This window comes from Megascapheus bottae, chromosome 26 (genome assembly GCF_031878675.1).
Source record: "Megascapheus bottae isolate mThoBot1 chromosome 26, mThoBot2.hap1, whole genome shotgun sequence".
Classification (NCBI taxonomy): domain Eukaryota; kingdom Metazoa; phylum Chordata; class Mammalia; order Rodentia; family Geomyidae; genus Megascapheus; species Megascapheus bottae.
The window spans coordinates 1,827,545-1,840,487 of record NC_143534.1 but is presented as its reverse complement, the minus strand read 5'-3'; the positions used below and the strand labels follow the sequence as shown (position 1 = coordinate 1,840,487).

The 12,943-nt window shown below is 40.4% G+C and overlaps 1 protein-coding gene across 1 annotated transcript in view; it reads left to right on the top strand.

The window, feature by feature from the left end:
- Lyst (lysosomal trafficking regulator) overlaps positions 1-12,943 on the top strand; it is a 96,887-nt gene that overhangs the window by 57,802 nt on the left and 26,142 nt on the right. Inside the window, exons 30-37 of the mRNA XM_090318768.1 lie at positions 1,722-1,928; positions 4,969-5,145; positions 5,607-5,683; positions 5,939-6,127; positions 8,348-8,493; positions 8,808-8,904; positions 9,648-9,709; positions 11,333-11,388. Of these exons, the coding sequence (XP_090174894.1) occupies positions 1,722-1,928; positions 4,969-5,145; positions 5,607-5,683; positions 5,939-6,127; positions 8,348-8,493; positions 8,808-8,904; positions 9,648-9,709; positions 11,333-11,388 (1,011 nt within the window). The remainder of the gene's footprint in view (positions 1-1,721; positions 1,929-4,968; positions 5,146-5,606; positions 5,684-5,938; positions 6,128-8,347; positions 8,494-8,807; positions 8,905-9,647; positions 9,710-11,332; positions 11,389-12,943) is intronic.

Here is a 12,943-nt window from a genome sequence, read left to right as displayed (position 1 = left end):
GGGTCTTCATGCATGCTAGGCAAGCACTTTAACCACTAGGCCAAACTCCCGGCCCTCATCTACTCTTGAATATCTGAAGTATTTTAAAGTTGGGATTTTGGCATAAACAAATACAACACTATCAGAATGATATAGACAGTGACAGATGTCAGGCTCCATTTATTATTGCTTCACTTGGGTTTCTGTGGGTCACTTACAGTAGGGAACAAATTGATAGATTTGATACTGTCTATAGAGAATAGTACCAAAGAACAATCTAATTCTGGCAGAATTCATAAACCTGAATTCGTAAATAAGACTTTAGTGTCCAGTCCTGAACTCAAAACAAACTCCAGATTCACTTAGAATTCAGGCACTCATGCAAGGTTCCTTAGGACTGGAAGTGATTGAAAAACCAGTTCTAAAACTCAGAATAAACTCAGAATGTACTGCTTGCAGTGTTAAGCCCAGATGAGTGTTAGTGGAGTCGGAGTAGAAACAGCCTAGTTGGTTATTTATTGGGGAACATTGATGGCCAACATACATGTGGTTCTTGATTTGTGAGTGCTGTTTATACTACTGTACTATGAGTTCAAGCCTCTATGATGAATTTTTTCTTCTTCATATTGAAATATTAGGATTAGCTGCTTATCTACTACAGTGTCAAATCCCTTGGTGATTTAAGAAATACTTAGGGTATTAACACTCTTGGTAATTTAAAGAATATGTAGAATATTAACACTTTCACGGATCTTTTTAAAATTGTGGCTTACACACACATACACATGCACATGCACACACACACACATGCACACATACACACATACCCACATATACACACACACATTTTAACAATTTCTTTCTCCTCATTTCCCAAATCTTTTTCTTTCTTTTTTCTTTTTTTTGGCCTGTGGCTTGAATTTATTAGGCTGGTGCTTTTACTGCTGAACCATTCCCCCAGTCATATTTGACTACTTTTTTTTTTTTTTTTTGCCAGTCCTGGGCTTGAGCTCAGGGCCTGAGCACTGTCCTTGGACTCTCTCAAGGCTAGAGCTCTACCACTTGAGCCTCAGCACCACTTCCGGCTTTTTTTGTATGTATGTGGTACCGAGGAATCGAACCTGGGTCTTCATGCATGCTAGGCAAGCACTTTAACCACTAGCCCAAACTCCCAGCCCATATTTGACTACTTTTAAGGATACAATTTAATAGCTGTAATTATTTTTATATTACTGTGCACCCATTACCACTGTTTCCAAAACTTTTTCATTATCACATAATTCTATCCTTATTAAATAGTGACACCCATTACTCAGTTTCTTCAACCCAATAACTGCTATTCCGCTGTTTATGTCATGTCACAGTCTACGTACCTCAGATAAGAGAAACCATATGATGCTTGTCCTTTGTATGTGGTTTATCATTGAACATGATAACCCTCAGGTTTGTCTGTGTTGCAGTGGGACTTGATGCTTTTTGAAACTGAATAATCCATTGTATGTGTAAACTACCTTTTATTTATATGTTCACCCATTAATGGCCATTTGAATTGTTGCCACCTTTCAGCTCTTTTGAATAATGCTGACTGGCATTATTCACACTCTCAAACTCACATTTGTCTGAGTATGTATATATCTTTCTAACTTTGCATATTAAAACAAACCTAGAATGAAACAAGGCTTACCATTTTCCTTAGATCTGTGTGCTGTTAGTATGCTGACTCCCTCCTATTCTGATTTAAGGGTTCAAGTAAGGCCAATGGTTCTAAGCAGCTGTGGGCGAAAATCCTATGGTCTTGCAAGGAAACCCTCCGAGTGCAGCTTGGGAGACTACTAGCGCACATTGTGTCACCATCCCACACTGTGCAGGAGAGAAAGCAAATCCTGGAAATCATTCATGAACCCAGTCACCAGGAAATACTGCGAGACTGTCTTAGCCCTTCCTCCCAAGTAAGTATCTGAGCATCCCATAAAAGAATAGAAACTTGGCTTAATTTCTGCTGAAAGTATAAGCAAGCTAGTACACAAGTCCACACTCAACCCAATAAATATTACCTCCTCCACTCTCAGCACAAATGAGTAAGTGCTAGTTACTTCTGCCCTTGCTTTCTTCTTGTACAGGCTTGTCCTACAGGTCATTATTTGGCAGTAGGTAGAGATCTTTATGCCATTGTATGAAAGATATTCTCTACTGCCATCTGCTTGGGTCAGAAAGCCCTAAGCTGCCTTTCTGCTGTTGAAACTTACCTACTTTTGATGGATTCTTCAGTCTACAGCCTCATCACCAGTGCATTGCTACACAGCTGTGTCACTTCGTGCAGGACGGCAATGCAGAACACAAAGCTTTCCTACATGCGTCATCTACCTACCATTTATCTACCACTGCCCTCCACTCGGTTCCTTCTTCAAAGCCTTCCTCCTTCTTACAGAGAACCTTCATTGACAGCGTTACTTTTATGTACTTTACAAGGTTTTTAAGTAGAGCTTCATGCTTGCTTGGCAAGCACTCTCTACCACTTGAACACACTTTTTGCTTTAGTTTACTTTGCAGACACTTTTGCCTGGAGTGAGCCTTGGACTCAAATAGCTGGGATTACCGGTGTGTATCATAGTGTCCAGCTTGTATTTGGAGATGGCTTTGAACCACATCTCTCCTATTTCCACCTTGGCTTTTTATTTTATTTTATGTTATTTTTGCTAGTCCTGGGGCTTGAACTCAGGGCCTGGGCACTGTCCTTGGACACTTTTTCCTCAAGGCTAGCACTCTGCCACTTCCAGCTTTTTCGAGTATGTGGTTCCAGGGAATCAAACGCAGGGCTTTGTGCATGCTAGGTAATCACGCTACCACTAGGCCATGCTCCCTGCCAGATTTTAAAAAAAAATACATTTAATTCCATAAATTGAGTTTTGAACTTGCAGGCTAAAGTTTATTTTTTTTATGTCATTTTTGTTTTCTCACTATGTAACACAAGCAGGCTTCAAACTTGAAATCCTCCTCCCTCCGCTTCTTAAGTAGTGAGATTACAGGTATACACCACCATATCTAACTCAAAACTTCAGTTTTTTTGAAGCTGAAAAAGGATCTTTGCATATTTACCTTTAGTAGCAACAAAATAATTCTGACTAGGCACCCATGGCTCACACCAATAATCCTAGCTACTCAGGAGGCTGAGATGTGAGGATCATGGTTCAAAGCCAGCATGGGTAGGGCAGGAAAATCCATTTAATCACCAGAAAACTAGAACTGGCAGTGGTAGAGTACTGAGCAAAAAAGCTCAGTGACATTGCTCAGGCTCTGAATTCAAGCCATATAACCAACCAAAAAAAATAATAAGTTCCAGAAACTGTAATTACAGTTGATAAATGTGTAACTCATCATGTATTGCTTTGTGTATTTCAAATTAATTAAATCATTTGTGATAATTGTTCAAGATAATTTTATAATGTCACTGAATATGAAACTGAAACATTTTTCAAGTTATATAAAGAACAGTGCTTTTTAGGCACACATATGAAAATATTTGAATCACTTACCGTTTTTCTTCATTTACTAACTCTCCAAGCCTTTTACTGTCAGCATCTGCTCCTTTTCATCTTCTGCTCAGGTTGCAGCTGTCTTCCGACTAATTTAACTGTCACACTGAAACAAGCTTTGCTATTTTCACTAATGCATATGTTCATCCTGTACTTTTAGAAATGACAGTGTGATTCAGCACATTGATCTAAATATCACCCCAAATGTAATTGATTCCAGATCCATTTGTTAACATTAAATAGTTAACTGTTCACAGTTTAAAATGCCATAAAGATAAACTCAGCCTTTAAAGGAAAATATTTTTTTTGTCAGTCTCGGGTGTGAGCTCAGGGCCTGAGCACTGTCCTTGGTCTTTCTCAAGGCTAGAGCTCTACCACTTGAACCACAGCACCATTTCCAGCTTTTTCTATGTACGTGGTACCTGGTCTTTTGCGTGCTGGGCAAGCACTCTACCACTAGGCTAAACTCCCAGCCCCCAAATAAATGTTTTTAACTGTCCTAAAATATGTCATCTACTATAAAATATAAAAACATATTGTCTACTACATGGTAGATGTGATGGCACTTTACCATCAGATGTATTACAAAGGTTATGGAGGACTTTATTAGGAAGGCAAGAACCAACATTGGTTTAAACGTATACTGAGAAGAGCAGTTATCATTAACAGATTAGTTGTCATTATCAGATGAATTATGCTTTGATAGACACAGCAGCCATCCCCGGTGGAACTGAGTACTGAGATGGCGCTGGCATTAGTTTTTCCTCTCTTGTTCTCCCTAGAGTAGAGTGCTGGCAGCTTAACGATGTCTTTCATTCTGGAAATTCCACCAACTTCTCTTTTAGATGTTGAGCAAAAACTTCAGAGGAAAGGATAAATAAGCACATTTCATTCACCTTGGAAAATAAAGAAAGGTTTTCCTTTTAGTTTAGCTTTTTTTTTTTTGCCAGTCCTGGGCTTGAGCTCAGGGCCTGAGCACTGTCCTTGGACTTTCTCAAGGCTAGAGCTCTACCACTTGAGTCTCGGCACCATTTTCGCCTGTTTTCTGTGTATGTGGTACTGAGGAATCGAACCCGGGTATTTGTGCATGCTAGGCAAGCACTCTACCACTAGGCCAGTCCTGGCCCAGTTTAGCATTCTTTTGAGAAAACTAGGAAGTCTTTTTTTTCCTTTATCCTAAGTTTATTTTGTGAATTCCTATAGCACATCCTCTCAGAATTTTTTCTCCAAAAGTTAGAAAATTAGCTTGCTTCTTTAATCTTCACCATAAAAATTTGAGAGGGTAGTGGAGAGAATAGTATAATTAATCTATGATTTACATTTGTTAATATCTTGATGCAGATTTGTTGATATTAAGATTCCTTTTTCTGAGTTATTTTAAAATAAATTATAGAAATCATGACATTAGAAGAAATATAAATTCTTTGTTACTAAAAAATTGTTACTTTTTTTAAAGCATGGAGCCAAGTTAGTTTTGTATTTGTCAGAGTTGATACATAATCACCAAGATGAGTTGACTGGGGAAGAACTAGACATGGCAGAACTGCTTATGAGCACTCTGAAGTTATGTGGCCACAAGTGCATTCCACCCAGCACCTCGTCTAAACCAGAACTTCTCAAGATGATCATGGAGGTGAGTCTGTGAAACAAGACTTGTTCCTTAGGAGATCTCCCTGAATAAAATGAAGAATAAGATGTTCCCATTCTACGGTGTATGTTCAGAAGATCTACAGGTTGATCTCCTTGTACGTGACCAGTGGTGTTCTAAGAAGGGCTGATTTTCATGGCACAAGCATATAAAACATACCTGGACTTATGTGTTCTGTGATGAATAAGTAAAATGGAGACCCAAGTACTATGTCAGCCCATCAGGTTGGGCATGCTGTGTAACTATTGTAGCCTAATTTCTGTGACCCAGATTGTATAGAAACAAATAATTGTAATACCGTTTAGGTGCTTCATTTAATATTCTGGTCACCTGAAGATAATTTTTTTCCTTTGTTAACTTGATTTTAAAATTAGATTACTGGGCTTTGTGCTAATGTGGGGTTAAAAATGATGTTTTATGTAATGCATGCTACCTAAATCTTTTAGGAACAAAGGAAATATGAAACTGAAGATGGCATGAGTAAAGCTTCCTGGCAGAAAACAGTCAACAACAATCAACAAAGGTAAGATTTTATGTGTTGCTAACAGCCATTAGGAGTCTTTAGAGTTTATGTTTGCTTTTCGTTTTTGTGGAATCCATTTCCCTCCCCTTTTTGTGTTGAGGATCAAATCCAGGGTCTCGTGCATATGAGGCAGGTTCTTTCGCACTATGCTGCAACCTCACCCCTCGTGTATGCTTTTAGAATTAAAGTATTATGTTTCAATAAGTCTGTAATGTTCCATATACACTTAACTTATGGGCAGTCCTGCATGTTTAGTCTCTTCCAGCGTCTCGATTCAAAATCAAAGGATATATCTAAGATAGCAGCAGATATCACCCAAGCAGTGTCTCTCTCCCAGGGAATTGAGAGGAAAAAGGTGATCCAGCACATCAGAGGAATGTACAAAGTGGACCTAAGTGCCAGCAGACATTGGCAGGAACTCATCCAACAATTGACGCATGACAGGTTAGTGTCAGGGAGACTAGATGGTCTAAATTGTCTGTGTGACTATTTTATGTGTGAATATCAAACACTATTTACACTATTTAGATTCCAGAATTCAGATTCATAAAATTATTTCAGTAAACACTTTTTTTTGTTAAATCATTCGTGGATTTTTTCTTTTTTTCCTTTCTGCACATGTGTGTGTGTGTGTGTGTGTGTGTGTGTGTGTGTGTGTGTGTGTGTGTGTGTGTGTCTTGAGTATATGAGACAAGTGTTCTGCCACTGAACTATTCCCTATACCCAATTTTGTTTCCATCTTGAAAAATGATCATAAAAGATTTTAGGGGAAAAAAAAACTAAGGAGAAAGGAAAGGTATGAGCTTTTAGAGAGCAAAACCGAGTTTAATTATAAAGTATGTTGCAAAATAAATCATTGAAAAAGATAGTTCAGGAATGGATATTTTTCTGGCCATGACTTCAACATGATTTAAAAGGTACATTATGAGCCAGATGCTGGTGGCTCATGCCTGTAATCCTAGCTACTCAGGAGGCTGAGATCTGAGGACTGTGGTTCGAAGCCAGCTCATGTAGGAAAGTCTGTAGGACTCTTTTTTTTTTTTTTTTTTAAAGTTGTTGTTGGTTGTGGGGTTTGAATTCGGGGTATGGGTGCTGTTCCTGAACACTTTTTTCCCCCTCAAGGCTAGCATTCTACCACTGCGAGCCACATCTCTGCTTCTGGTTTTTGAGTGGTTAGTTGGAGATAAGAATCTCATAGGGACTTTTTTGTCCAAGTTGGCTTCTAACTGCAATCTCCAGATCTCAGCCTCCTAAGTAGCTAGGATTAAGGATGGGATGCACCAGTTCCCAGAGTGAGATGCTTATCTCCAGTCACAACTCAGAAAAGTGTGGAAGTGTTGAGCACTGGTGGCTCACACCTGTAACCCTAGTTATGCAGGAGGCAGAGAATCTGGGAAGTATTATTCAAAGCCAGCCCAGGCACAAAAAGTCCATGCGTCTCTTATCTCCTGTTCAACACCAGAAAACCAGAAGTGGCTATTGAAAGTGGTAGAGCAGTAGCCTTGAGCTGAAAAGCTCAGGGACAGTGCCCAGGCCAAGAGTTTAAGCCTCACCACCACCAAGAAAGAAAGGAAGAAAAAAAAAGAAAAAAGAAAAGGCTGCAAGTAACACGATAGCTCAAGTGGTAAAGCACAAGTGTTGAGCAAAAGAATCTTAGGAACAGCACCCAGGCTCTTAGTTTAAACCCCAGGATTGGCACAAAAAAGAGAATGAAGGGGCCAGGAGTTTGGCCTAGTGGTAGAGTGCTTGCCTTGCCTAACATGCATGAAGACCCGGGTTCGATTCCTCGGTACCACACACACACACACACACACACACACACACACACATATATATATATATATATATATATATATATATATATATATATATATATAAGCTGGAAGTGGTGTTGAGACTCAAGTGGTAGAGCTCTAGTCTTGAGAAAATCCAAAGACAGTGCTCAGGCCCTGAGCTCAAGCCCAGGACTGGCCAAAAAATAAATTAAAAATAAAATTAAAAAAAAAAAAAGAGCATGATATACACTGGATATGGTGAAATTGTTGGTAGTTGGGTACTGGGCTTCTGTGTCGTTCCAGCTATAAGGAAAGCTGAGATCAAGAAGGTTGTGTTCCAGGCCATCATAAGACTATACCTCAATAGAAAAAACTGTATATTGTGGTGACAGCTGGCATTCTAGCTACAGTAGGAAACACAAAATAGGATTAGAGTTCAGGTACAGGCCTGTGCAAAAAGAAGACCCTCTGGAAATACTGGCTGCAAGAATGACTAGAAGCAGCTAGAGGTCCTGCTTAGCAGTCATGAAGCCAAGTTTATGCCCTAATAGTACAAAACAGTCTGTTAGAGAATAGACGATGGGACATACAGAAGATTAATTTGGAAAACACCAGTTTTCTGTTAACTAACCCTATCAAATCCAGAGCATTAGATAATGTTGCCGAGTCTTCGTGTAGCTGACAGCATCAGCCACTGTGAGTATGGATGCTGCACTAGCTTTAGAAGGAGATTCAGAGTGGGGCACTTGCTTTTTTTGTTCTGTGTGTAGTATAAACATGTTAACTGTTGTTCCCTAATTGTGATTTATCTACTCAGTCTCTGTGGTGATTTTTTCAAGGCTCTGAGTCCTTGGCCTCTTTTAAAATGTCCTTTCCTTTTCACCCGCAGAGCAGTGTGGTATGACCCTATCTACTATCCAACCTCTTGGCAGCTGGATCCAACAGAAGGCCCAAACCGGGAGAGGAGACGCTTGCAGAGATGCTATTTAGCTATTCCAAACAAGTACCTCCTGAGAGGCAGACAAAAGTCAGAAGGTAAGCCAGGTTCAGTGGCTCACACCTGTAATCCGAGCTACTCAGGAGGCTGAGATCTGAGGATCATAGTTCAAAGCCAGCCTAGGCACTAAAGATGGAGAGACTCTTATCTCGGGTTTTCCACTAGAAAACCAGAAGTGATGCTGTGGCTCAAGGGCTAGGGCTGTAGCCTTGAGCTGAAGAGCTCATGGTCAGCACCCAGGCCCAGAGTTCAAGCCTCACGTCAGAAGGTAAGAGTATGTGTCCCCATCTCTGAGTGCCACTGTGGCTGGTTACTGTGGGCATCAGATAAACAGTAAATCTTTCCTCAGCAGATGTACTCAAGCCACCACTCTCTTACCTGTTTGAGGATAAAACTCATTCTTCTTTCTCCTCTACTGTCAAAGACAAAGCTGCTAGTGAATCCATAAGGTAGGTGCAAGTCCATGGACCCCTTTCACGCTTGGCAAATGTTTGATACTCACTGTAGGGTTCATGTGATGCTTGTGTTTGAGACTGTGGGTTTAAACAAAAGAGGCTTGAGACAGGACAAGGTTGATGGCAGAAGCTACATGACATTTCTGAAAGCAGTGTTATTGGATGTCTTCACCATTCTCTGGTACTTCTCGCGTGCATGTGTTTTTGCTCTTGACTTTTAAATGGCTCTGTAGAGTTTCTGGTGGCACCACAGCAGCAGTGTAGCATAGTGACCAGAGGTTTGAGTCCCATCCTGCTCTTTCTAATTGTCTGATTTTGGACATCTGCCTGCGCTTTGCTTCAGTCTTCCCATTTATCAAATGAGTGAACCAATCTTGTGGTTAAACCTGAAAAAATAGAAGTGGCAAGATCAGGGAACTTTGCTGACTCCAGAGTTTTTTCCTAGACTACTGGGCTGTTTTCAAGTATAGACATACCAGTGGCATAAAATAATTAAGACGCAGAGCTTTGAAAGTTCTCTTACATAGCTGAATACAGATATGCTACATATGGAGTTTTGCCCTTTTCTAAAGGCTGCAATAATTTTCTCCTCCACTGGAATGTTAAAAGTGACATAGACTCTGACACCATCACATGCTATTGAAACTATATTCTGCCTTGCTTAAGTCTTCTGTTAAATAAAATAAGACATATTACAAAATTGTACAAGATGTGTAATTGGAAATACGTTTTGACAGAGTAAATCGAAGATGTATTAGTGTTGCACCATCCAGAGAGACCGCTGGCGAATTGCTGTTAGGTAAGTTAAAGGAAGTTACATATTGCTCACCCTGCCTTACTGTGTTCTCAGATCATTTGAACGCTTTTGGCATATTGCCATTAAATTACATCAGCTTTCTCTAAGATGGCAGAGACTTTTTTTGCCTTGATCTCATACAGGTAAAAATAGCTCTCTTGTCCCCTGGAACCCTGAGTAAGATGTACCTGTGTGTGCCAGACTTTTCTGTACGTACGTACTATGATAAAGTGTAAAGTAGGCTTGGTAGGAGATCAACCACAATTAACAGATGTAGTGAGGAGGGCCTTATGTTATCTAAAGGTTCCCTGGTTGTAGTCTCTTGGGTAGTTCACTGCACTTTGACTGGTCACTTGAAGGAAGCACATTACAGCCTTGCAGCCTCCCTTGCATGTGTGCTCTGCAGCGCGTGTTAGTAAAGTAAGGGGACTTGACACCACAGCGATTCTACTGATCTGACAGTGTAGAGGGCTGAGGGATGAATGCAGGGGGGGCATACACAGTGTGCAGAACTGAACAAGGAGGGACGAGCAGGACAGGGCACATGTCATCACACTGCTCAGAACGGTATGTGGGAAGTATAAAGAAAAGAATCACGGTCCAGACCAGCCCAGGCCTAAACACAAGACCTTATTCAAAAAATAACTGAAGCAAAAAAGACTAGGGATGTGGATCAGTGACAGAACTTCTACGAAGAGTAAAGCCCGGAGTTCAGCTAGTACTGTTTCCAAAAATCAGTTTTTATGGTAGTGACTTTCTTCATGAATATATATTTTTATCTTTAATCGTTTTTAAAAATTATGTATTTATGCACATATATGCATTATATATGCATAATATATACATATATAATATATATTATATATATATATACATAGTACACATATACATTTAGACTTTTAGACTCCATTGAGCTGCCTAGGCCAGAGCTTTATGGTCTACCCAGCACTCAAGGCTAGTGTTCTACCACTTGAGCCATGGCTCTACTTCCAGCTTTCTAGAGCTCTACCACTTGAGCCATGGCTCTACTTCCAGCTTTCTAGTGCTCTACCACTTGAGCCATGGCTCTACTTCCAGCTTTCTAAAGCTCTACCACTTGAGCCATAGCTCTATTTCCAGCTTTCAGGTGGTGATTAATTGAAAATAAGAATCCCACAAGCTTTCTTGACCAGACTGTCTTTGAATCACCATCCTCAGTCTTCCTCTGTAGCTGGATTACAGATTACAGACATGAGCCACCAGACTCTGGCCCCACTTTTTTTTTAATTCTTTTTTGCCAGGGACTGAACACTTTCCTTGGGCTTTCTCAAGGCTAGAGCTCTACCACTTGAGCCACAGCACTTTCTATGTATGTTGTACTGAGGAATCGAATCCAGGTCTTTGTACATGCTAGACAATCACTCTACCACTAGGCCAAACTCCCAGCCACATTTATTTTAATTAAGACATGTAGAGGTTAAGCGACTTGCCTAAGATCTTACAGGTTCTGTTTAAAGATATTTACTGAGTACTGAGTATTGAAACTGTTTTTAAGTGCTAAGATTCGGATTCAAGCCAATGGACCCCAGAGGTCCACATCTGAAGAGAGTGTACTTACATTTTAAATTCTGTCCAATTACTCTGCAGGTAAATGTGGAATGTATTTTGTAGAAGATAATGCTTCTGATCCAGTTGAAAATTCGGTGAGTAGAAGTTTTCTTACCTTAAACTAGACAGATTTTACAACCAGAAAGCTTACTAATGAAAGAGCATGCGGAACTCTTAGTGTTCTTCACATCACTTGCCATGTAGACTGGGTTCAATTTCAAACATCTTTTTAAAAAGAAGCAAACAAAAGCCTGAGCCAGCCAGGCATGGTGACTCACACCTGTTATTCTAGCTACACAGGAGGCTGAGATCTGAGGATTACAGGTTGAAGCCAGCCTGGGCAGGAAAGTTCTTTTGATTGCTATCTCCAACTAATTACCAAAAAGCTGCAAGTGGAGCTGTGGCTCAAGTGGTAGAGCACTAGCCTTGAGCAAAAGAGCTCAGGGACAGCTTCTAGACCCAGAGTTCAAGCTTCAGGACTGGTAGACACACACAGAAAGAAGTCTGTACCATCATCTTAGCAATTCCCATGATTAGTCAGATTCTAATGCGCCAATGTTACTTCAGTCGGTACCCATACTTCTCATACTGTCCTAAGTAGCATAGCGTAGTTGCTCCCTAAAGCTCTCAGTTCCTCTCACGTGACATTTACTGTCTTGCACTTTAAACTTTAGTTCAAATCTCATGTCCCCCTTCAGTCTTATATAAATTATTTCCTTCAGAGCATTGCTTAGACACGCTTACTGGATAAAGGAGGCGTTTGCTTTAGTTTGAGAATTTCCATTAAAAGAGTTTAACAGTGGGATTGTAGTTCAGCACTTCATCAGTTGCCTAGCTTGCCTGAGGCCACGGGCTTAATCCCCAGTATTAGATCAACAACAAGAGCAAAAAAGGCAAAATGAGATGTTTAGATTTTATACAATGTATTCCCTGCCTCTACTCATAAAGACTATTTCATATCCAATACAGGAGTAAAGGATAAATAGAGTAGAGGAATTTAAATTAAAATATTTTAAGATTTGGAAGAACAGAGAGCTTAAGGTAAAACAGTAGCTGCAATCTGAGTTCTAAATTGTGCTCTGAGTTTCTGTTATCCAGTACACACCTGGGGTTGAGGGGTCACGCAAGCCAGGATATGGCTGGAGGAAGTACCGGCTATCTTTAAACTTTAGCGGCAACTTTATCATGCCTTCTCTTTTTAAAGTACTAGATAACACAATTCATGTTTAGTTAGTTAGATTAGGATGATGGGCTGGGAGTTTGGCTGAGTGGTAGAGTGCTTGCCTAGCATGCACGAAGACCCAGGTTCAATTCCTCAGTACCACATACATAGAAAAAAGCTGGAAGTGGTGCTGAGGCTCAAGTGGTAGAGCTCTAGCCTTGAGAAAGTCCAAGGACAGTGCTCAGGCCCTGAGCTCAAGCCCAGGACCGGCAAAAAACAAAAAACAAAACAAAACAAAAGATTAGACTTACTTTTTTCAGCATTTTCTTCATTTTATTTTTGAGGGGAACAAGTGGGACTTGTGGCCCCAGTTCTTTATCGCAAGTATGAGACTGAGTAGGCTAGAGTTGTCTTACAGGTCAGGGCTGGTGTCCTCCCAGAGGCCCACTTCATCAGCGCCCATCCCTAGAGGCACACGAGGGAGTCTG